General features: G+C 38.5%; 2 protein-coding genes across 4 annotated transcripts in view; one reads left to right on the forward strand and one right to left on the reverse strand.

The window, feature by feature from the left end:
* The window catches only part of LOC124168782 (E3 SUMO-protein ligase PIAS3), a 59,867-nt gene extending 46,618 nt beyond the window's left edge, over positions 1-13,249 (forward strand). For all 3 annotated transcript variants that reach the window (XM_046547083.1, XM_046547086.1, XM_046547084.1), the window contains exon 12: positions 10,911-13,249. In XM_046547083.1, coding sequence (XP_046403039.1) covers positions 10,911-11,770 — 860 coding nt within the window. In that variant the 3' untranslated portion in view covers positions 11,771-13,249. The remainder of the gene's footprint in view (positions 1-10,910) is intronic.
* Positions 13,250-22,637: 9,388 nt separating this feature from the next.
* LOC124169839 overlaps positions 22,638-26,896 on the reverse strand; it is a 135,269-nt gene continuing 131,010 nt past the window's right edge. Inside the window, 1 exon segment of the mRNA XM_046548626.1 lies at positions 22,638-23,795. Coding sequence (XP_046404582.1) covers positions 23,742-23,795 — 54 coding nt within the window. The 3' untranslated portion in view covers positions 22,638-23,741.

Here is a 26,896-nt window from a genome sequence, read left to right on the forward strand (position 1 = left end):
TAAAATTATGTTGGTATGCATGCCCCTGAAGTATGATAAAATTTGCTATATTAATTGTTGACTTTGTTTGTGGCAGCCACTTAGGCTAGTCATGTTTTAATGAGTTCAGTGATTTTTGGCTCACACTTAATTGATTGTTCATGAATTTTTGGCCAAAAAATATACTTAAATGATGCCCCTACCTCCATACTCCAGACATGGCTCTGTGTGACTTTTCCCTGTTTCCAAAACGTAACCTTAGAGGGCCATTGATTTACAAGCAGAGCTGATATTAAAATAAATCACTGGCAGATCTAAAGGCAATCCTCCAGATCAAGTTTGAGAAGTGTTAGTTGAAGTTTTTTTTAAGGATTGAAAGAAGCCCTGGTACAGGTGCATAATATCTCATGTAATGGGGACAATTTTAAAGGCGACAACAGTAATGTAGACTAACGAATATTTAATAAAAAACACTAAAATTCCTGTTTTTTATGAACACATCTCGTAATTTCAATATGCCTAAGAAAAAAGATATGCGCAGAATTGAATGTTATTCTCAAAGGGAGTGAAAAAGTTATCATTAATGGGTTGAGAACTTCACCACACATTGATTGTGACAAAAATCCTCTCTTGGTGAGCCTTTACATGACACGAGGATTATCCTGATTAATTTGCGGCTGTATCTTCAGTGGTTTGGGCTTAATGCTGATGAGTAAGGAACTCAGTCTGTCAGGACACGTTGCTTTATGTGAGAGATTGGAGTTATCATTTAATCTTTCTTCTTTAATTTTTATTCTCTCTCATTTCACTCTCTTATCTTTTCTGTTTTTATTTTTTGGCATTCGTGATGCTTCAATTTGTGCAGCTTCAGGTGGTGAATTTCTGAAATCAAAGAAATCTCACTTTCCATGCAATTGTCAGTTTTTGCAAGCATTGTTTAGTGAGCAAAAGGCACGTTCTACATTCCTTTTGTAGGTAAACTGTCAGATCAGATAAATCCCACGTATGCCCAATATTTAATTAGGACACATCTCTTCCTCTTTACGTGTCTGGTTTTGCGAGTTTTGATTTGTATGGAACTGATACGTACTATCATCATGAAATTTCTAGGCTATTTAGAAATGACCCTTGTCAACATTTGTCTTTATCTTGAAAGGTATCACGAGTATTCCTCCGGCTCATGGATGAATTATGGCTGCTGGAGTTTCAGAAACCGAATCGGTTCCCTTTTAATGTGTCAGGATTTAAGTTATTTTCTTCTCGGTGGATTTGTTTGATAATTTCTCCGAGATCTCCGTCCTGCCTCAAAGGATTTTAACCTGGTCCCAATGGCCATGGTTGATGGCATGGCCTGCGTCTGCAAATTCTTTGGGTTGTCTTTGAAACGTTGGCAGCCATGTCAACATTGAGCCGGTGGGAAATTCGATTAGCCTTCTGAGGTGCTATTTGCTGGGAGAACAAGAGAAATTACTTCCTTTGCCTGTGTCTCAAGTATGAAAATATCAATGCAGTATTTTCGTGGAGATTTGAATTACAGGTAAATGTTGATGTTGGTATACTCTCCGATAGTGAAAAATTACACAATTACTAAAATCATGTAGTCATGATAGGAATAACTCCAAAGGTATAAATAAAATGGTATGGTTTACAATTAAAACAATTTTTCCCTTTACTTTTCATTGAGAGAGTTGAGTTGCTTGGTTCTCTGAAAATTTCAAGAGAATTGTGTAAGCTGTAAGGGAGTCATTAAAAAAAAAGACATGCAACCAGTCGATGATGCTTCCTTTTAAGCTATATTTTGTATAAAGTTGATGCGTAGTTTACCACGGCGTTGTCTAGATGATGTCTCCATGCTTCTGGGTTTCACCGCGTGGATTTTGTAAAATAGTAATATTGTTTAGATGTGCGATTGTGGCATATTTAATCATTACAGCACTTATGCAATACTGATGGTGGTATGGAACTGTGAGTATACCAATGGTCACCACGTTTTCCTGTGCATTAAATGCTGAACGTCTGATAGAATAGGAAATATCAGAAAGAATGAGGGAAATGATGGAGTAGAGGATTCTCATGAAATGAAATAACCAAAATTCATGTTGAAATGAAAGCTAGTTGCACTTCTCCACAATAATTTATAGTGTTTTAGCTCACATAGCTATCGTCTGGTATTAGGTATCTGGTCTTGTGCCAGATGATGGCTCTGTGAGCCAAAATGCACCGTACATATTAAATCTGAGGCATAACTATAGTGAGGGGCGACAGATCCCCCCCCCCCAAAGCCTCAGAGAATTGGACAGTATGCTTATGCTTTCCCTGTTGTAATGGTTTCCCGTTGAATTACGAGTGAAACCCAAATTTTGAATGATCCAAAGTGTATTTCCAGGCATGTCATTTTTTTTAAAATTCTACTGTTTCCTGGGGGGGGGGTCGCCCTCCCAGCTCCCCATCCCCTCCCTTAGCATATTTCTAGTTAGGCCACTGCATTAAATTATAGTTGATAAGTTTAACTTCCTTTCATTTCAATATGTCAAACTTCCACTTTATCACGGCTGAATCAGATGAACTTCGTCACAATTCATTTAGAAAATTAGGTGATATGCATGGGGGATGTTACAAGGCTGATTAATAGCAATAATGCCAATTAAGTGATTAAAGTTAAAAAAATAGGAATTCACCTGCTTGTGAAAGGCATTTCTTGTGATGTCATTTCTCTCGTTGATATGGCTCCAATCGATCGGTCTCTCTGCTAAAGTGTTGAAGCTTTTCTTCCACAAAATATGAAGGGTATAATCTTAATGGTGGGTTATTTATACAGAGTGAAGCATAGGATATCATACGATTACTTACTTTGGTTTTATTTCCGTCTGATGACATTGTTATATTGCAAAAACAGAAAGTAGATTGAGCACATGAAAGAGTTTTAACGAATTGCCAATTATGCCCTTTAAAAATGTCATTTTAAGTTATGAATGAAAGAATCCCACGGGAGACTCTGGCCGTGACCTTGGGTGCGACGGAGTGCGTTTTGGGTGTTGGCGCAAGATTCATATCTTGATCCATTGCTCAGTGCCAGTTCCCAAGTATGTACAGACTTCATGTGATCGGTTCCGGATACCGGTTCTTTGGGCTGAATGCCAGCAGTACCGAGAACTGGGTAGTGGAACCGACACATCTCTAAAAGAAATGTCTGGGGAGAGGGAATAACATGAATATGATATGAAATTGAGAAGTGAACTCCAGTAAAGACATTGATGTGGCTATTAAACATCTCAGCTCAAATTCATTATTGTGTGTAGTTTTTAGTTTGCTCTCAATTTGCTTTTAGTTGCATTGAGTAAATGTTAATTTTTCTCTGTAAACACCCCGAAGCTGTAATGATAATTTTTCATTAACCCAGGAAAGGGTACGCTGAGCATAAATGACATCCCATGGTTCTTCTTTGACACATTGTATGTCCATCGTTGTATCTTCAGTGATGTTAGTCCTTCAAGGTTAAATATCCCTTAAAATTTTCATTCAGCCTCAGGATTGGAACGAGTTACAGTATCCCCTGCATCCCACACACCCTTCCACGTTCCTCTTCCGAGCCAGCGGACTCCCCCCGAGCTTTTTTCATGCATGAGAGCTAATTTTTTTCCTCTTTTAGCATGTAGAACATTACATTCAGTATGTTTAATAAGATATTTCATGCCTTACCACCCAAAGCTAACTTATTTTAATAAATAAAACATCGTAGCACTTTTCTACATCAACTATGTTACCATTTGTCAAATAACCTACGAAGAAAACTTCAGTTGAATATTTTTCTTCCATTATCAATTTTATGGTGATAGTGTAAAAGTAAATAGTTAGTATCAATCAATTTTGGTGGACCTATTTAAAAAAGAACGCAGCATAATCAGTATCAGTCTAAGAAAAGAGAAAAAAAGTATTATCTTTGGGGTGTGCATGACACACCCCACGTGCCATCTAAAGCTGCATGTCACCGTACGCCCTCTCCCGGGTCAAACACAGAGTTAAATTGTAGTGCTAGTCTTTTCTCTGTGAATAAGCCATTACAAAGGTGACTCCTTGGCCTACCTGCAGTAGAGATGCATGTTTTTGGGCTACCTTGGACACACAATTCTTCAATACATGGGATTTGAAGCAAAAGCAACTTAGCATTTTCCATGTGGTGATTTATTTTGAAAAAGTTACCCTGAATATGTTACGAAAGTGTTAGGTTAACGAAACCATGGTCATACAAAATATATCACTATGTGGAAAAAGCAAATTTTTTATTCCTTCAGCTCTTACGATAAAGAATTTCCCCACCAAAAAAAAGTCATGCTCCTTACTATTTAATACGTTATTGTATATTCAATCTATAATGAGTTATGCTCGACATTCGTGGTCGTCTGGTGCCGTCAAGCGGCCAAATAGTTTACAGTTGATCAATGCTTGGAAACCAATGTCCAACAACTGAATCATATGATTAACTATGCCTGCTAACAAGTTGGAGAATACTAGCGACTATACAAGGTAAGTTTTTTTCAACCTCCATTCGTTAATCAAAAGATTTGTTGGTATGAAAAATGATTTCATTCATAAAATTTACATATACTAATGGTTACCATTCGACATAATCACATTAAGAAATTTGTCATACCAGTACGCTAACTTATTGTTCATATCTTCTTCATGAAATGTTGTCATCAGTCATTGAAAATGAGTTTTGGCATATGAGGTAATGGCTTCTGTGTTTTGAAACCAAAGAGGTGTTTTTTTTTTGTTGAGTTCGTGGAGCTGGGGACTGCTAGTAGTGCATCCATTAGTCGACGAAATTTGATGTGTCCAACGAGAGGCATTTCAAATGTGGAGGAGGAACATGCAGACTAAAGGAGTTGACTGATCCATGGCAATGGCTGTAACACGACAGCTCTTTGATCGATTCCAATGAGATGTTTTGATCACTCGATAACCGACAGACCTGCTCTTGCTGCATTTGACTTCCATCCTTTCACTGAACTGAGGCAGTGGCTTGCTGGGCAGCGCTTCTAAACCCATGAAAAGTCTCAAGACGGAGGAAGAATGATTTCTGATTTCAAACTGGGTTAAGTGTCTGTGATTTCCAACGTTTCAATTCTGGCGCAATCATCAGGGACTTACCACCAAAGGCAAAGAAGAAGTGACTTGCTTTTAAGCTGTGTGCCTGGTTCAGTTTATCTTTCTCGGCTGAGTTGGTGTGGCTTTAGCGAGTGGGGGAGGGTTTCCTTCCCGTCTGATTCTACTTTGCCGATGGGGGAGGGGATTACCCACAGAGGGAAAGAGCCTTCACTTCAACCGAAACAGAGCCAAATGCTTGCTCGTAGCCACACTTTCTTGTCAAAGGAAATGCGCAAGCCACGGATGGCACAGATATTATGGGCCTGAGGAGACTGAGACAAAATGCCTATCAAGTTTTTTCTTAGTTTAAATTAACATATTTTATTGATTTTTTTATTCAAAACATTCCTTGTTTATTTAATTGGCGTCTTTGAAATAATGTTATTAATTAGATATGTTAATTTAAATTAATAAAAAAAAACTCAATGACAGACATTCATTTCAATGGGGTTGAGCCTTCACAGAGGCCCAGGAAATGGTCGCCCTCGTGGTTTACTTACACTGCTAGCTGACTCAGGCAATTACATGATGGATATCGGACAGCGGCTGTATTTCCGTAGAGCCTGCTGTCTTTTGATTGGCAAAGGGAAAGTCATGCGCAGAGAAACTTTCTCTTTGCTCACCCCGTCTTGCTATAACCTCAGCCCGCAAAGATAAATTGAACCGTGTATTATCCCCGTGTCGGCCATGTCTCTTGTGATCAGTCGTCTTTGTAAGTCAAGAATCTTCCTTCCATTTTGTGTCTTTCTTTTCCCTAAGTGGACATGGCAGGCTTCCAATGGCAACCCAGAGAAAGTTTTTCTTTTCCTCTGCAACTTTGAAATTGTTTTTTCTAAAAACAATCCCAAAAAAATAAAAGAGAAGAGCAGGCAAGTATCTTCGTTTCTTTCCAATTGATTTGATGGTTGAATTTGAGGCAGTGCTCGGCAATCGCTCATTTCTCATCTTGCCGCAGGTTCCACTCGTGTTGTTTAAGGGTGCATCTCGATAGTGTCCCACATAAGCGGCTGTCACAGGGCACCCTGGTGGCTTGAGTCCCGTTGAGGATCTTTGGCTCTCACTAGAATACCCAGGTTGAAGATGATATCAAGACTTAGCATGCATAGATGGCTACGTTTCAGGAAGAGGGCTTCCACAGGTTAGTCAACATGTCGTTAGTACACTAGTATGAAAAATATCTCAATGGACTTGAAGATTATGTCGAAAAGTAACCATAAGTGTACCTGACTTTTAGTTTTGAGAAGGCAGATTGCTCTTGTTGGACCATCGTTTTTGCTGACCAAGTACTCACTGAAAAATTTTGCTATCATCTTGAAATTTTTGGGTCATTATATTATACTAGGCTGTGGGAAACATTGGCCTATTTGGATAGCGTCATCTGGCCAGCCCATATTGCATTGCATAACTGTCTTGAATGGGCCACAAGGGCCTAATGCAACAGCACTCAGTAGAATTGCCTTGGGAATTGTGGAACGGGGATAGCATCGTGGTCTGGCCATTGGCCCCAAAAGCCAAAGGTTCGTGATTCAATTGCTGATCTCAGGGAATTGTTTCCCTTGGCAATTATTTTGAAGTTCACCACCATTCAGGCTTGAAATATACAACATTTGCCAATATTTTATTTGTACCCCATTATTTTCTTTGGAGTTTTTTTTTCGTAAATGAGGTACAAGAAAATGTAACATCCACTTGCAAATTTCGAGATGATAGCATAACTTATATCTGAGTATATTAATAGGTGAAGGAGATACTTGGCAGAAATTCCGCATGTTAAACATGTTAAATGAAACAACTTTGTACTCTACTTACAGCTTTGAAATTACACCGATGGATTTCAATGACAATTCGTCAATTCCAAAATGGGGATGAGCTGGCTAACCCCTTGAAAATGGTGCATTTTCATTGAAATCGATTTTTCAAGCTGTGAGGAAAGTACAAAGGTTCAGAGTCTTTGCATTTGCCGTGTTTAAATGAGTAAAATGTCATTAGAAAATAAAAAGCAATCGGCTGATTAGGAAGTATTTTTCCTCTGGAAATTGTTCCAACCAATCTGCACCAACTAATCTTCCGTTTCATGACCGATTGGAGGTTGAGAAAGACTGTGCTCATTGTCACACGGGTCGTGATGGGTATTTTGTGCTCAGAATTTTGTGATCATCCTAGTACCCTAAACATTGCTACCAACTTACCATCTTTGATCCTATCATTGATGCAGTGCTAGTTTACAGAATCTTTTTATAATCAATTGATGAAGTTAAAATTTAAAAATAAGCAACTTTTAAGTGGAATGCAAAAACTGCTAATGGTTTTATGAAATTCCATTAATTTAAGTTGGTTAATTTAGTACAGAGCCGTATGGAATGCTTGTGTAGTAATTTGAGCATTGGGAGCTATGAAACTCCATATCTAGGATATATCATTCTACATTAGCTGTGTTGAATAAGTATAGTTGACTACGAAGTCCATTTTTTTCTCATTTGTGCTAAAAGTAAATTGCGAGTAACAGTAGCAATAAAAATTACCAAAATTTCCTTTCACTTTTTACTCTAATGGATAGCTTTAACTCGCATTAAATTTTTATCAAGGTAATGATGTAACGAAATTAACAATTCAAGTGCATAGTTTTTATAAAATTAACTAAGTTATTGTGAAGACTATTATTAGTTATTATAAAGATTATCTGTGCTCAGCCCAGCTAGTTACTAAGGATTGTTGCTAATTAGGGAAAAGTCAGCAAGTCATAAGGATGGCGATAATGAAAATTAAGTCATTGCAAGTGAATGATAATAACCGCCATGCTGTTGGCTGGTTGACATTAACATCTGGAAATAGATTTATGCCATAAGAAGCCATTAAAAGTTCTGTTGTAGGCAAATTCAGGTTATGACAGTTACTAAGGTTTGCATTGTATGCTTTGCCGCCAAATACATGTTTACAAATTTTGTTTCCTTATCTCCAAGAAATTTTTCCTCTGCACCTCTCTTAACTTAAGCATGTTTCTCTCATAGAAAATTTGAATACAGTGCAAACTACTCTGAATAATACGTTACAAATTTGAGATATATTTCCCAGGAAAACTTGAATCACCTGTTAAATCGGTTGTGATTGGCCAAGCCTAGCAAAAATGCTATTAGACAGGAGTGTGTAAATTAGGGCAAGTAAGGTTTTGGTTAGGAAATAGTGGGGGAACAAAGGGCGGCCTTGGGTAAAATCCTTGCTTGCCAAACAATAGGTCCTGGGTTTGAGTCCCTCCTCGGTAGATTGCCTCTATCCAGGGAATGGATGTTTTTCTACATTAAAATTGTTAACATGTTGAAAATCTCAGTGTAGAAGGCCATAGGTTGCAGTTTTTGGTGGTATGGGAATAAATGAAGCTTGATGAGGTAAAAATCCTGACTCACAAGGGGTCCAAGTATGGCCTGACACCCCTTACGTTCATATTTTACCAAGCCCGACTCAAGTGCTAACATCTCCATTAGTCTCACTTGAACGTAAGGTACGCCAGTATAGATGACTAGTATGTTCAGCAACAGCTGAATTATCGCGCTTCGAGACCTAGTGGCAGGAGATGTAATGCAGACCCATGAAAGTTGGAGGGGAAGGAGTCATAAGAGCATGGAAAACCACCGAAAGCCTCAAGCCTCTTGCTCAAACTGCTATCTGCCTATTACATCAGGACTATGTGCCTATTTTAGCATTTACCTCTTTTTTTATCCTTCTGATCACAGATTTAGGGATGCAGGATATGCTATACAATATCCTACAGAGGCTGAAATTTTTATCATAATGTAATTGATTATAGGGAGGTCTGTGCTGGGACGTATCCCGTTGCCCCCTCCAGCCTGGAAATCTTTGGCTCCCTCCTGCTTTGAAACCAACAAATTTGATCAACATTGAGCAGTCAATTTGATTTCAATGATGTCTCATTTAAGGGCATAATTAACACTGTCTTGAGTAAATAAAAAATATGTATAAATACCCCCACATCTCCTGGTAGTCCTCCCCCTGTGTAATGCTGGCTGGAATCTTTATTAGGGCCATGCCCCTCTGGCCATGGCCCTAATAAAGATTCAGGCACAGGCCTGATAATAATAATATGTATTAATTTATTTGTCCAAGGATCTACAAGAAGATATAAGACACATAAAAAAAAAGGGAGAAGGAGGTTCATACAATTTAGTAGATTAGAAACATATATGTAGTTGAAATGTTATGTACAAGTATGTATTTTCACATATAATATATTTTCAAAACATGAAAATCAAGCACTAGATTGTGGAGTCCGTCAGGTATTCCATAACAGAATAATAATTCCTTTCAAGCAGAAATGCCTTCAACTTCCTTTTAATAGATACCAATGACTCACATTGATTTTTCAAATGGTGCGGGAGTTTATTATTGTATGCTCCGAGTCCCATTTCTCTTGGGCCTAATTTAGTTCTATTTGTCCTCACTGTATTATAGTGAAGGCTTTGCCTATTTCTGGTTTCATAGTTAATGAAAACTGGGGTTAATTTCAAACGTGTCCTGATTTTTACGCGTAAATATCAGCAGAGATAATAAATAGGCACATGGTAACGGGAGGATCTTCAAAGTTTTAAAGATGGGGCTAGATGGAGCATCATATAAGGTTTTTTTTCTTAAATATAATTCTAGTTGCCCTTTTTTGTATTGCAAATGTTTTGGATGCGTGAGGTGAGGTGAGCCCCAAAAAATAATGTCATACGACATCAGGGAATAAATGGAAATAAAGGAATGATCGAAATCATGTCTGCAAATAAGAATTTTTATTTTCTGTTGATATCATGTTTGAGGAATATCATTGAGGAGATATAAAATTTAATTGTATTGTTTTAATTTTATACATCTGGATGTATTTATAAATAATGAGTGTGTTGTTTCAGTTTGTTCTGTGCATTAGCTAGTTAGTTTCATTATGTTTTATGTATACCATCAACGTGATAATTTTCGTGGTTTTCATATTACCTGAATTTTTTACCATTGCATTTGTTATTTGTTGAAGGTGAATAAATTCAGTTGATCATTCTTGTAGTTCTTAATGAAAAATTTATTACTTGACCAACACTCCAGAGAGATTGCTATTTTCAGGACAGGGAATTTATGAAAGAAACTGGGAAACAAAAATCGAAAAATGTGTTCAAATACCTTATGTATAAATTTTGTGTTTCCCAGTTTTTTAAATACATTCCCAGCCCTGAGAATACTGATATGCATAATTGTCAAAATGTTGGCGAGGAATCAACCTACTTTTATTGACTAGCCAAAAGAAATAAAAATACATGTTGGAAAATAGTTGTCACATAATTTTAACCCTGGATAGCTGATGTCTGTAGAAACCACAATTACTGATGATATTTAGGTTGAAAAGACACAATTTTTAAGCTGCAGAAACTTGGAGCCTAGTGCTCCAATTGGCCACGAGTTCTCCCTGTTGCCAGATGCTCAGGACAACTCATGACGTTGAATGCTTTGCCTGCATTTGCTTTTGTCCAGAGTATTTGGCAAGAAGGCAAACTACTGGCCAATTGGAGTGCTTGGCTCAAGATTTCTGTAGGTTAAAAATGGTGCATTTTCGATCTAAACATTAATAATAATTTTGGTTTGTGCTGGCTTCAGCTATTCTGGGCTAAAATTTGGATGCATTTTTTCTCCACCCTGTAAACTTGCTAACTCGTGGCCAAGTGGTATATTCATTTATCGAAAGTGCTTGATTGGAATTTGTTGGAGAGGAGGGAGTTTCTCATGGGTGTGTGTGTTTGCAGAGCGCCGTGGTGGTGCTGGGCACGTGGGCCGTGGGGGCTCCTCTGTCGGCCAGTCTTCGTCCGTGAGCAGTTCTGGCTACGTGAGCCCGAGCGTGATCACGCTGGACAGCCCCTCTCCGCCCCCTGCTTCGTCGGTCGGGGGCAGCCCGCAGGCCTTGCCAACGCTCCCCATGCCCGTGTTCCCCACCACATCCCCCTCCACCTACACCTCTGCCCTCCCTCCGCAAACGTCCCCCTCCTCTACCTCCTCCTCCTCTTCGTCCTCCTCACCCGGCCTCTACACTGCGCTGCGTCCCAGGAGGGTGCGCAACGCAAACCGACAGGTCATCTTCTCCACATCTTCCTCCTCCTCGTCGTCTGCTTCCGTCTCCCCCCTCCCCTCGCCCCCTCTCGAAGCCATTGCGTCTTACCAGCCACCCTCCGTGCAGCCCGTCTCCTCCTCGTCCCCGCAAGTGCCGCAACAGCATCACGTGGTGCGCACGCCCCACTATCCGCAGCCCATGCAGGCAATGTCCTCTCCCATCCCACCTCCGCAACCTGTCCCCCAGCACTCAACAATGCAGACAATGCCGCAGCAAACGATGCCTCAGCAGACGATGCCGCAACAGTCCATGGCGCAGCAGAGCATGGCGCAACCGACCCTCCCCATGCCGACGTTGCACACGCAGCAGGCCATGGAGATGCCCGTGTCGTCTGCAATGTCCATGCCCACGCAGCATCAGCAGCAAGGCTCCATGGCCTCGACATCCCCTCTCCTCGACATGTTTGTCCCTGTGTTGCCCCCACCCTATCTAGACCTTGATTCCGATTCCAACGGATCCCATTCCGGTGGCACGAGTAACATTTTTCATAGATACTGAAAGTATATCCTTTTAGATTGAAAATTTGTCGAGTGATACGCAATTTGTGCCACGGTTCGGTGTGTATTGTGGCCCTGGAAGAACTGAAGTGAGTGGGGGGACTCGCAACGTCCCCCTTTCTGCTCAGTCTGCTTTGTAAATACTCCTCCCATCACGTGATGTTTATTTTTGTGGTAAATCATCTGGATTCAATGTGCTAATCATCATGATGTGGTGGATGGAGCGATTTCTTACTTGAGCGTAATGTTTGTGTGACGTGAGCTAATTTGCGTGATCGTCGCATGCGACTGAACAGTCCCTCTTCCAGTGAATGGGGTTGGTGTCATGGATAGAGTGTTGGCTTCAATTCCCAGCAGTGGTGGAAATTTTTCACAATGCGTGAATGGTGCGTGGCTGCTTTGTGGAGGGCAGCACTGTTGGGTGCGACGTTTGGTCCCTTGGCACTTCTCGTCAAGAACAAGCTAATGCCGATATGCTGGCTGGTTTCTCTGTTCCTACCCTTCCCTATGGTGGAAATGAAGTATCAATCCCCTCCTCAAAATACCATATCCCCAAAGTATGGGCATGGATTTGGGAAGTGCTGCTATCTAGTGGCTTCCTGACTAATTTACCAGTATTCATCATTCAATCTGGTTGTACCTGCAACACCTATAATGAAGAAAATGTGACATTCTTACATATTAGGTGTTTAACTGTTTGAAAGATCTTCAATTATTGTAAATATACACTGCATCTCATGACCACGTACTGGTCGTGTTGTTAAGTGAATATTAACTTGGGTCAGCTGGCTGAAACAGGGCATTTTTGTATGATTTTTTAAAAATTGAACTCTTTTTTTAAATAAGTATTGTGTGTGTTCATTTCATAAAATTCTTTTTCCCAGTTATATTTGTTTGACGTTTTGCTCCACGTACGTGGAACATTATCAAGAGAATGAGGAATATTTGCTCTGTGTTGCATTCTTAAGTAGGGGAATTAATGTTTGTTGCCCCATTGTTGTGCAGATTTTAATTTATTCCTTTATTTAAACCGTGAGATGTGGAGTAGATGTCATTCATTATCTTGATAATGTTCTCCGAAGGAGGAGCAAAAGACAACTCGGACGCAGTAATTCTCAAAAGGAGTGGAGGAGAATATAATGGACGAAGAAAGCTCCATAAACCACGGCGAAAAAATTTAACATATTTGCGTCGATTTAAGATGATATTAGTGACCTGAACTCAGTGTACGGTAGGATAAGAGTCTGTTAACACCTGTTATTCTCCCCATTAATGATTGCCGGAGACATTGAAAATCTTGCTGGGAGATATTTTCCTTCTGAATTTAATTTGCATTTGGATTTCCTATCTTTGGACGTACTTATTAGGGGGTGTATTTGGTCTCTAAGTTTTGCATGAACCTGGACAGAGTCGTATCAGATTTTTCTTTCGGATTCCAATCTCGCTGTCTCAGAATGGAATAAAATCAACTGATTTGGGCGCTACTTGGTGGAACGATGAAATGGTCATGGTGGAACAAAACCCAGTACTGTTCCGCAAACTTTTTATTATTAGCTGTCTACTAGTTTCAACATCTATACTGTCATTATCAAGACTAACCGGTTAGTCTTGATAATGATGGTATAGATGTCAAAACTAGTTGACAGCTAATAATAAAAAGTTTGTTGAACAGTACTGGGTTTTGTTTCATTATGAACGTCTCACAATGTGGTTAATCTTAGATTGATGCAAATATGGTACATAGCCCGCAACTGTTGTTCATCAAAATTGGCTTGGCAGCAGAGAATTCAGTCCTCATAATTAGCTCTGGTTATCTCTAAATGAGGGGAGATAATTTGTGTATGCCAGTGACAGTTAGTGGGAATAGTTCTTGGGTTTCCCTCTGTGTACTTCAGTTGATTGGTTCCGACATTTCAAGTGCTGAGTCTGCCTTTACCTTCAGGGTGACGGAGCCACTAGAAAGTTCTCCGGTTTACACTGAGAGGATCCAATGTCAGATGAGCTCTGATTGGTCCATTTTCCTGCAGGTTTTTTCTCCTCTCTTCTCCAAAGTGTTTGATCGTAACACGAACCAACAGGTCATCTTCTCCATCTTGGCACCCTTTCGAAGTAGTGCTCAGGTGGAAGCCCCTGTTTCTGTTGACAACGAGAGATAAAAACCAACCTGCTGGAAAATGGACCAATCAGATTCCACCTGACCTTCTTCGCTCCTCTTTATATGAACCGGAGAATTTTCTAGCTGCTCCATCACCTTTTAAGATGATGGCAGACTATGGCCTTGAAATATCGGAAGAAATTGACCCTTGGAGACCCTGGTGGGAAAGCCAAGTACTCTTCCTACTGTCAATTTGCTTTAAAAGCCTGAGATGCTTTGAGTTATCATTGTTGTTGTTTGGCCTGTCAGTTCGCTTTGATGATGACGTGAAGTTCTTGAATTCCTCGTCCTTCATCTCATACGCTGCTCATTGTGGTGGCAGAACATCTTTGTTTTTTTCCCTCCCCTCATGAGGTGCAGGGTGCATAAGTCTCTGCCTTGTATAAATAGTCTCAGGAGTGTATCTATCCTGTTGAGATCCTGGCAGTATCTCAGTCTCAAACTGCTCTTTGGCCAGTCCCTCAAATTTCTCTTCCCTGATGAGAAATTTAGTTTTCACAGGTTTGAATTTGTGAAATATGATAGTCATTGTGATAGGAAAGCAAAGACTTGGTATATTTATATCCCTGTAATATTTTTTCATACAACCATTGTTTTGACAAAAAAACATCATTATCAGGTACCAAATACTACTGCATATGTGCATACCTGTGTGTTTGTTACTGTTTATTATATTTTATATGTGTGGTAGCAGTTTGCATCTAGTGATGATGTTTTACAACTCAACCATTGTTCATCGCCATCATCACTGGTTATTAATCATGGGACTGGTTTGACGCAGCTCTTTTCGCACCAACATATTCATTCTCTTTTGCACCCTTCTTCACCATTCCATGTATTTTATTCGAGGGGTCTCTTTTCTGTTCTTGCCATCCCTCGCAAATTGTCTTCACCAGGCAGTCCTATCTCATGAAGTTGTCCCGTCTCCTCCTTAGGTTTTCACACGGCCTCTCGTCTCTCCTACTTTGATAAGAACTTCCTCGTTACTTACTCAGTCAATCCACTTCATCCTCATCATTCTCCTGTTACACCATTTTTCGAAGCCCCTCCCTTGATTTCCACGGATAAATAAATTATGTGGACTCGCCAAGTGTTTAGTTTTCGATCACATTGATGGGAAATGCTGAAATTTCAGTTGCCAAGTCGTTTGAAATGAACGTAAAAAGCACTTGCCGAAGGCTGACAATCATTGTGACATCTGAGCCTTCTTTGTTTATTCTTTGTCCTGTAAAATGCCAATAATTTCTAGATTACAAAGGGAGATATTTTTTCAAGAGTCTGGATATTTATTGAATAAAAATCAAAGGTAATGTTTTTTACACTGTTAATGTGGAGGAAGGCGTTTGATAAACTTATGTATATCTGTTGAGGCCAGTGACCACAGTTGACGCAGTGTCTTCATGTTCTGTCTTTTAACGTGATTTCTTTCTCTGAGGCTGATTTGAGTGCATTTTTCCGACACTTTATCGGTTATTTCAGGGAATGCCTGCATTGTTTTTATCCTTGTGTGTTTCTATGTGTAGAATATTATGTATAATTTAAAAACTTGAATGACTGAAGTATGATATTTTGTGAACATTGAGGTGTTTCTTCCTATGAGATTCTTTATTTACACAGAGTATGTATAATGTATGTACATATATATGTATCTGAGGTGTGAATTCCTATTATTACATGCATTTTGTTCATGCCATGACCTTTTGATTATCATATTTCTGAAAAATATCTTCCCGTGTTTAATTTCTTTACTACATACCTGTATTCCTTTCCTAAGGTCGGTTAATTGTTACCAGTATATGTATAGACCCTCTCCAGATTTGACGAATGCAAAGCTTTCCTGGTGATCGATCCAGGTGTTTTGGTCTCTTGCCAATTTAGGGTCTCTATGATGGATGCTGATGTTTCATTCAGGAACTTCCTCATCATCCTTAGGGTTTATGGTGCTGATGTCTGGTACATACAGTAAAACCCCTATGTGGTGAACCTCATTACATAGTAAACCTCCATACTTCATACCACCCCTACAGTCCCGTCTGATTTACATGTAAATTTAAAGGTAAACCTTTTTGTAGTGAACCTAAAAAAAATATCTTGTAAAACCTCCACTTATCCTACTAAGGAGACACCCCCGAGATGGCCTAACTACCTCTGCAAATCATACCGAGACAACTAGAGACCATTAATGCAGCCGCGATTACGCACATGGAATGACATTTTCAGCGATGAATGTTTCACCCTTATTTTTTTTCTTGTACACCATTAATATGCTGTAATTTTCACATTAACCATTAGTTGTGGCCACTTTGTTCCATATGAGAGCATACCTAACAGTAAATAAGAAAAAAGGCATCCAACTATCCTAATAATTTTAAGTGACTGTTGAATTGAGAGAGATCACATCATTGTCTCTCGAATCGTGGTAAAAATCACGCGATAGCGCTCGCTGTCTGTTATTATTAAAGATTACTAATGCATGCGTGTTTGTTTAAACACATGAATGTAATGGTTTAAAATACAGTAGTACCTTTCATTTCTGAAGGATATGAAAAAATTCATAGTGCCATTCACTAAAACCTCTATAGTGAACCTCCATGCATCAAATTTTGGTCCCCTCCATTACGATGTAAAGAGGTTTTACTGAATATGCAATTACAATCCGACTTACAACCATCCAAAGTTACAGTCAAAATTATTCTTAAAAAATAAGTTTTAAAATATTCCTAAATCTTCTAGAAAATGCCACAACAATCGCTTGTGTATTGTGGCAACATGCTCCTACCACGGCATTGATTGTTTGATCAAAACTCAGCTGGTAGACCTATGATCAAAATTAGCAGTGATGAGATCTATTTACAAATTTTGTTTGTGGTAGTATGTATTAAAATTATAAAGTGTCATATTCAGGTTAAAAAGTTGAAGTGTTGAAATTGGGCTCTTGGCATATTGATGTAAACTTTCTTGTGTGTTTCTCCTAAGCTTTCTATTGTTTGTATGATTTTATTTTCTCCAAATGTCATCTTTTCAATTTCTCCAAAAGTGGACCAAAGACTTGATAACTTTCCTGTTTATGGTAGAATTTCAATTACATTCCTCTAACCGCTTGAAATTGTAGGTAGCTGCTATTGTTGGGTAAGTATTATGATAATTCCTCTTCACAACAACTATTCCCATGCTTAGGAAGCAGAAGATATCACAATTACTTCATATCAGACTTTGCAGTCATACTGAAGTTATGGAAATGGTGAGTTTATTATGAATCCATTTTCAGTTGAGCAGGCACATAAAAATACGCTTTGGGGGATGCTTGGGTGTACGTGTTATTTGCATGCATTGGAGGGCCATACATTTCATTCAATATTCTAGTCATATTTGAGTTCCACTAAAGGGACAGTCTGCACTACTCACCTCCCTAACTTACCTCAAACATGGCAACTTATTTGAATAGTACGATGCACAATCCCTATCACATGCCAAGTATTCCTCTATAACCACAACGATTCCTCAAACTAAAATTTTCTGGAGACTGCATTGGGTGTACGGAGGTTTCCTAAGTTCTGCAACCTGTCACAAATTTATTTTATGCAATTCTTTTTGCGGCCACTTCCGAGGGATGGTTGAAATCTGATGGGATCATAGCCAACCAACTACCTTACTCGGTAAATTTTCAGAAACCATAAGTTCCCACCAATTTTTACGTGGAAAATATTGAAACTGGTGCTCAACGGCAAAGCCAACACATTATAATGGAAGGCAGACGTCCACTGGGGGGAGAAATTACCTAAACGAATGTGAGTTAATCACTATATGCTGTCAGTTTGAATTATGGATTTGATTCCACTTTATATCTGTTCAACGTGGATCCGTGGCAGACATAAAATGCAACTATGTAGTTTTTTGAATAATGAAGTGCGAGAAAGAAGGCACCCCAGGGCGAGTGGTCTCCTTTGTGGATATATTGCTGGCAGTTGCAACAAGGGTAGGGTATGGTGGGTAGATTCCACAGTGACTATGTATATCTCTTGTATACTCCTGCATGAAGTCTGGATGGGTGGACAACTTGGGCTAGTTCAATAACTTAAGCTAACAATCTGGTCTTGGTACTGACCATAGCAGATATTTCATACACCCAGCAGGGTACATGCCAGGTTAAATGAAATTGCTGTTTGCAAAAAACTTAAAATTCACATACACAGGCATAGTAATCTTCATCCTATGGAAAAGATGTCAAAATACTGTTGATTAAAAAATAATTTCAAAACATGGTTGGTTTCCTATATAAAACATTTTGGCCTCGTAGCTTAGTATCATTGCTTCTCAACGAGTATTCAAAGGTGGTTCTCCTACTTTGGTATTAATGCTCGGTACAGATGATGGTCGAAATGCACCTCTAGCCATCTGTTATACACAATAGGGTGATTTCCTATTATTTTTTTATTGCCTAAATCGAAAGATTATTAATCCTGAGTACGTATCACACGCTTTTATATTTTTAAATGACGACATCTATTTTTCGCGATTAAATGAAAAGTGAAAAATTTCAAGCGCGCGAAAACGTGACAACTAAGTATGAATGCTGGGAAAAGGCCATGTGATGTCATGCTGGTTCCTGCTGCTACCGTGTGAGGTGACCTTGGGGCAAGGATATGTGTGCCGCTGAGATGCAGGCTGCTATTAGGTAGCAGAGTACCATGCTAGCAGGTAGCGCTTGGCTTAAATAAGGATTATAAATACCCTATCAAACAAAGGAAACTTTCCGACCATAGGCAGTTTTAATGGGTGATTATTAAGAGAGTTTCCCTCTGTGCCTCATGCATCCATTGGTAATCTCAGATGATGTAAAACTCCTATCTACTCTTATAGAATCTAGGCCCTTGTGACGTCTCGTGGAGTGGCATCGCATGGGCGCCAATCTGGCCTTTTTCAAATGAAATTAAAATTGACCCTTGCCATTCGTCTAAACTGGAATTTCTAAAACCAAATAATTTGTATATTATGAATAGACTAATGGTCGGTAATGAATCACAATAAATGCCTTTCGTTTTCTTTGATGAAGGAAACTACCCTATTCTTTACGACAGTTAGAACACCTGCCTCAGAGAATGCCATCTTTGCATCCTAATTTTCCAAAAATTGTTGTTTTATTATCTTTGGTCGAGGTACTTCAAATTAAGGCTGATCCGTACTCCTTGATGTCGGCTTAGGATGGTAATACGAGGGCCGTTTTTTTTTCAAGCTCCGATGGGCCGTGGTCAGAAGACAATATGATTAATTAAATATTATTTCATTGGTAAATCTTGAGTACACTTGTGGTGTCCTTTCAACATAATCGCCTCGGCAAACTATCTGACTACAGTAATGCACCCCACATTCAACCACAATTTTTCTCTTTCTGCTGTGCCTCTGGAGTTTTTCCTTGATCAACTTCCAAATTAAATTATCCAGACTTTTCCTTGGCCTGTGTGAGCCCTGCAGCACTACACTTGGTTTACATAGTTCGAAGAAAGTCACCAAGGTACATACAGGAAAATTTGAGAAGAAAGTGTAAAAGCAAGATTTGGTTATGTGGATAGAGAATGAGGAATTCCTTTTTTGTTTTTCAAGTTTTCTCTTTGGCAAGTGGTTAGTAGATATTACATTTCAGCATATACATGTATTTCATTATCATGGTTGGGGTGAGGGGTCAGTGGAGACAGCACATTGCTTATCTTCTATACAGTGGCGCCGACTCCATGGACCCTGAGGGGGCCCGAGCCCCCCCAAAAATTCGTTACAGATGTGAGGAAAAAATGTGTCAGGCTCGTCAATTTTCCCCGGAGTGTCCAGATATCGAGATACGAGTGATCAGGGCTCTAATGTTGATCATATGACTCTTCTAAAATTGCTTAAAAAAACTTAATACTCACTACTTATAAAATTTCCCAGGGCAAGATCCCCGGTTTGGGCCCCCCCAATATTTTTTGTAAGTCGGCATCCCTGCTTCTACACCAGACAGCTTCCAACGAAGCACTCCATATACCAGAATACATATATAAGACAAGCCCCAATTCTTTGAGTTGAAATATAGATTTTGGGTTGTGCTCACCGTACAACTTTTAAATTATTATTCATTGAGCAGTGCTGACCTTGCTGCTTTCAGATGTCGCTGCATACCGTGGAGATACTAATGTGGCAGTTTTTGAGCTCCTGCCAACATATGCAGTGACAATGTAGATTCTATGGCCCAATAGGAAATTTTAAAAACCAGCTCTATGGGACCACACTTAGCATATAAGATTACCCCAACTTTTGAGAAAAATTTCCTTGGTTGAAAAGTCATTGAATGCACCGCATACTCTTAATAATAGTGCTAGCTGGCTTGATCCATTTCAAGAAAATATAGCAGAACCTTATTTGGCGATGGGTTTGACTTGCGATGCATTCACAGCATCAACGGAGCCGATTTTGCGGGCACTTTTTTAATTTCAAATTTCACCAATCTCCTTTCCACTTTCATAGTATGCCATCACAATAATGTAATTCTTTGAATTGTATGTTAACTAAATAGATTTTTTTGACATAACAACACTAAAATGCACCGATGCTCTTTAATTTTGATTCCTCATCAGGAAATAATGCAGATTCATTATACAATGGAACTCACTTCACGATTTGTCCCCTGGTGCGGATTAATATCGTTAAGCAAGGATCTTAACGCATTAAATGCACGCCTGATTTTCATTAAAGTCACCAGAATCAGCCGTTAAAATAAGAGAGAAAAATAGTGTGGTTTTCGCACTATAACTTCCGTTCAAGTACTGCTATTTTATAACGGCGAACACGGTTCGAAAGAGGGAAGCTTGCTGAAGGCTATGCACACAATTGGAAGACTCAGAAGTGGATATTAGTCACGTACGGAGGCGGAGAAAGGGCTCCTGGCCCGACCCGCAGAGCACGCCAATTGACATGCTCTGTATCTCGGTTTGGACTGGGCCACGTTAATTCACAAGTGCCGCAATGAATGTGTTAAAGACTCTGACATCTTTAACTTTCAATCCCCAACATACATTCCATTAATTTTTAATAATTAAACTTCTTGCACTAAAATTTATGGTTTTAAAAGAGCTAAAAATTTCAGGAATGAGCACAAAGATTTTCTTGAAACTTTTTATATATACTCGGATTACCCTCAGCATTTTCCTAGAGTAGAAATGCATTTTAGGGGTGCGTCGACAACAGGGTCTTTAGCACCGTTCGTTGTTCCTTTTCATTAAGGAAGATTATTGATTTCTGATAAGTGCTTTCAATAAAAAAAGGTACCTCCTATAGTATGTAAATCACAAGAGTTTGATTATGGCCGTGTTCATGATATATTGGATTACATTATTGATATTATCTAGATTATTACTTAGAGCAGTTCGTATATCTTGGTTTCCAATTAGTTCCCTAAGTAGCATTTTTCTCCACATATAGAACTCACGAGTATAATAATAAATCGAACCTTCAAAACGGAATAGTGAGGACAACAGCTAGAGGGGGAGTTTCAGGCTATCAGCCTCCCTAACCACAAATTCTTCCCCTTAACCTCTTGCTCTGAAATGACGAGTCTAGCTTGTCATGAAATTTGGATGGCAAAATCCGCAATCAACGAGTCTAGCTCATCAGCAGATTTTCATAATTTTAGCACTATTTAGGGAAAAAATATAAATAGATTGAAAGTTTAACATTGTTGAAGCATCCATAATGTACATAAAAAACTCAAGTTACATGAAACATGATGCATTGGAAGGAATAAAATGATTTTATTCGAGTAGCGATAGCTGTGTTGTTGATGTTCTTACGGGAGGAGTTTGCGAACGATGTGAAATAATTATACTTTTCATTTTTACTGTTCTAAGTTGATCATAGACTACAAAATTGAATACTGCCTACCATTCCACTTAAAAAGAACCACATAAAAAATTAATGGAGAATAGGAGCAAGATTTCCAGAAAATAAATTGAAGTGGAAGGGGTTAAGGTGAGTGACTGCCTGCTGAGAGATATCCTCTTATGTCCTCTGGGGCACTTGTCCTCCGACTTTCTCTTGGTTAATACAGATTCAGATGTGGGTCTCAGATGAAAAATTAACCACTTCTGCCAGGGCTCTTTAAGTTTAAAATTTTAAAATTTGACAGATTTTTGAAACAAATGCCCATGGCGACCAAGCCGTAAGAACTACAGTCGTTTCATTAATAACCAATGATGACCGATTAAAGCATTATGAAAACGAAAATAATGAGTAATTCATGGAATTAATGATTCATGAAAATTTTAAAAATATATAAAATATCAGTATAGGTGACCCGCTTGCCACCCAAGCTACCCCTGAAGCAAATTTCTGGCCGCGTGCCTGGATGAGAAGGTAAATTTATAGAAGTCCCTGACAAGTGAAATTAAATTATGATCACATCTATGACTTAAGCTTGAAGCAGACAAATTCTAAAGCTCTGGCCAATCCATTAAATAATCACACACAGGTAGCACATGATATATTTACCTATGTATATGCAATAGCATGGTATCTAGTATATACAAAAAAATATAGTACGCATGTACATATTCATGTATAATAGCAGGCACACTTGATATACCAAAAGAATCAAGGGATAAGGGCATATATTTATCTTCTTTTGGAAGTAATTTGAAAAGTACTTAGCACTAGGCAATGAATTCTCATGCAGATAAAAGAAATAACATTTACAATGAATTAATTTAATATTATTTTACAAAATCAACAATCCAATTCCCACTTCCCATTGGAACATATGTACAAAATAAAATAAAACATATGCAAACAAAATTTTTCATAATTTCTGAGCGAATACCAATGAAGAAAAAACTACAGATACACCACAGCCCAAATATTTGATGTGATGGCACCAATCCAACCACTACGAATAGGCACCTTCGATACGATTACAAAATAATTTACTCAGTTCATCCGAGAAACATTTTCACAGGTTAAGATAATTTCAACAAATGAACTACAACATTACCTCTCACATTCCATAACATGCTCATTGAAAGAGGTGCCATTTATATGATGAAACATCTGCCAACCACAATGTCTTAAAAAAAAAACCCTCTCCATTTTGCGAAACTGTCTCAATCAAATTAGTTGAGTCTGGTAACGCTGGTGGGTCACACAAATAACCATTCATAGCAACACTTACACAGACACCGCTCACGGAAAACAACCACTTCAAACAAAACTAACAGGAGATCAAATGCCACACACACGTCCCATTTTACCAAAAAATTCACACAAAAATCCTTCAAAGAGTGACATAAATTTACAAATAGGGGTGGAGAAATATCCATCCCATTTTATAACATAAGATAATAGTACCGATAAGTCCACCTGCAATAGCCATTACGTAACAAATGTTGTTTTGCCATTGTTTTTTTGTTGAAATAATGAAACATAGAACTTTACCAGCTGGAGCACTAAAAAAATATATACTTCAAAAAGTTGGAGATAATAAAATAGCAAGGAATAGGTAACCCAAATTAATTACCCTACAGTAAGACACTTTCTCGAGAAAATGCCATCCCAGTGTTCAGATAAAATTTAAAAGTTTCCAGTCTCTTACATAACACGGATCACATTCACATCTGATTAAAAATACAAGCACCAATGTTTTACATGTAATCTCATTCTCTATCCGTCAACTGCTAAGACTGTTCTCACATCTTAAACAGCAGTGAAACATTAAATGGTACAACATCAATAGCAGGGTCTCTGATTGCCAACAGCCCAATCTCTTCTAAAAAAAAAAGAATTTGCAGCATTTCACAAACTAGTAGTGAAGACCAGACTGGGAGTGGTACTGGTTCTCTTGATACGCAGAGGACTGAAAAAAAATCAAAAATAAGATTTAAAAACGCCATCAATTACAGCATATTTTGCCTTCATCCATTCTACGCCTGGTTCAATTTGTCTTTTCGGTTGAAGCGAGAGGGGATGGGCGTAGCCAAAGTTTCTCCTCAGCACGTGTCTTTCCCTTAGCCAATCAGAAGACAGCTAGGCTTAAAAAATTCAGTCACTCTTGTTATAATTCAGTAATTCGGTTATCTTAACATAGTGAATCTGCTAGCGGAGTGGGCAAATCCGGTAGCTGACCATTGCCTAGGACTCTGTGAAGGGTTTATTCTTCAACCCACTCCAAATGAATAAAATTTGTCTCGGTGCCAAGCACAAAATTCCTGTGGGTCCCCATGACTTATGCTTTTTCTTTAAAGGCCTGTTCACACAGTACAATAATCCATATGAGGTCATATCTCCATGTATAAACATGTGAATGAATGCAAAAATGCACTGTGTAACCTCCCAACTTGTGTGAATGCATAATTAGAAAATATAAACATCTAAGTTCTAATTTGGTTCATGCATTCGTAAATTATCCATTCCGGTCCACAAAATTGTTCATGCAAACAGACCATAACTCATACATGTAAACGCATTGTGCAAACAGGCCTTAACAAACGACTCTCTCTTGGTGTTTCTGCACATTTGGCAATGTTCACTTACACCCAGCTCCATCTGTCAGTACTCCAACCCCCGTCCCCATCATCAAAGTTCAAAGTCACAAAAGTCACCCTATCCCACTTCCTTCAGACACACCCACTCAGCTGAAAAGACATTTTGAACCGCATATAATTAACAGGCTTAGAATTTTTAGAAAGGCATTATTGAAATAAGTAAACTTGACTCCTCGACTTCGGTTAGGAGGATTTCCAAATGAATAACACTCATTTAGGAGTCAACACCTTTCGCTGCGCTCATCAGGACTTTGATGATGCTGCACTGCCACACATAACTGAAGAGATCAAATGATTATTCTTTCCATCAATTTGTTATCTTTAGAACCGTGAAATTTGTTGCTATTCTAGAATGGAGTTATTTACTCACTCTCAAAATTCGACATTTATTGAAAGAATTTTGAAGGTGGAATGAAAGGAAAATTTAAATCACAACAAAAGAAAAATCACCCCATTTCAACAACAGCTTATTTTATAGCTTGATCATCAAGTCAACCTATCACCAACAGATGTCGCTAATAAAACCCCACCAGCGATACGAAATAATTTCTACACCAATATGGTTAATCTAATGTGGAGATTCGCAAAAATTCTGCAAACAGAGGGAATGAGGATGGGTCCCCTTCCAAAGACGTAAGATGGACCTAGAGGGAGTAAAGACCCAAAGGAAATGAACTACGAATCGGGAAAGAGTGAAGGTGAAATTAATTGTAAAAATCAGGGGCGTCCAGCCATTGGAAATTTAAAATTCCACTCATACTTGAAGGTTTTTCAGATATAATTTTTATTTTTTTCAGGGGAAATGTTGATATTTTTCGTTCATGGAATAGTTCACTCAGACGTGAAATCACTGATTATTAAAGAAATTCGGTAGATGACTGGAAATGATAAGTTAGGGACAAACAAACAATCTTGTTCAGTAAGCCATTCTAACACAAGTTTAAAATGAGAAAGCACCCAAGTTGCAGCGTACTTTCCATGAGTTGGCCGTGTCATTAGAGATGGAGTTCATTCAGGAGGAACAAACATTTCATGGAGGGAAAACTACTCACTCAGGGGGAACTGCTCGTTGAGGGAAAGAATCACTCACAAGAGGGTGAATGAACTGTGCGAGGCCCACAGATATTTCATGCTCTTTATCCTTCAAAATCTATTTGAAAATAAAAGTGAATTAGTGAATGCGGGGATTGTAGATTGATTATTTTCCTCCTCATTCACGTTCTAAAAAATTGTAAGTTGAATATTTCATGGAATGGAAAGAAGGGAAATTAAATTCCTAAGTATATTTATTTATGAATATCTCAAGGTACTTTCAGCACGGGATGTTATTGATGTATTGAAAAACAACTCGTCTTTCATCTTCAAGGCGTGCGTTCTATGCTGAATCTGAGTGACTTCTAACACAGCATAGATGACACACCTGGAAGATGACAGACAAGTTATCTTCCAAAACGTCGGCCACGTTAGAAAACAACATCCACTTTAATGCCTGATAAATTTACTAACATATAATATATCAGGAAAGACATAAACATTTAGCTCTTTCTTAGCACTATCCTCACAAAAAAGTATCACCAAAATTTCTTTAAAAAACTAAACTAATGAGTACATATTACATAACTGAAATAATGGCAAAAACCCACTGATGAATAAGGTGGAGAGGAGTTATGACACCAGTAATTGACAGCAAAAAATTGGCCTACCAAACCAAATGATTTAAGATCAAGCTAAGCTATAACATGAGCATTAGAAATATGTAAGTAGGTAGATTAAATAAGCAAAGGCTAGTTGTTAACGTGATTGCAATAAATATGGTTATCAACAATGATAGGAACAGTTAATGTCTGGACATAAGCAGGTACAAAAATTAATATGTACTGACATACACATTTCAAGATTGCTAAAGAAAACAAATCATGCTAAGGTTTATTTCTTTTGCAATTACTGCTATTCCTGAATAAACAGTAAGATATGACAGTAATTAAAAGAATGATATCCTCCATTACAACTTCAGTTTCTTGTATGCCATATATGTATTTCTTACCATTGAACAAATTACGAATTTGTGACGTGATTCCTATCCTGCCACATTCCAGGCAGTCCAAACCACAATAATGGCAATGGGAAAAAATTTCCCTCACAATGGGATTCAAACCATGGACCTGTGGCTTTCCAGGCCACCGTACAGACCAATCTTCCATTAACATTCCTTGATTTCCAGAGCAATTATTGTGACTGATGAATTTTTTATTTAATACATGTATTAATAGCGAATCCAACAGTAAATTGATACAAGAGGAGCATAAATCCTACAGAGGAAAAATCACTCATCTCGATATCCTTAACTAGTAGTAACAGGCATTCTAAATCCAGCATACGTCAAGCGTGGCTGAAGGCTACTTTCATTCCTACG

This window comes from Ischnura elegans, chromosome 12 (assembly GCF_921293095.1).
Source record: "Ischnura elegans chromosome 12, ioIscEleg1.1, whole genome shotgun sequence".
Lineage (NCBI taxonomy): Eukaryota > Metazoa > Arthropoda > Insecta > Odonata > Coenagrionidae > Ischnura > Ischnura elegans.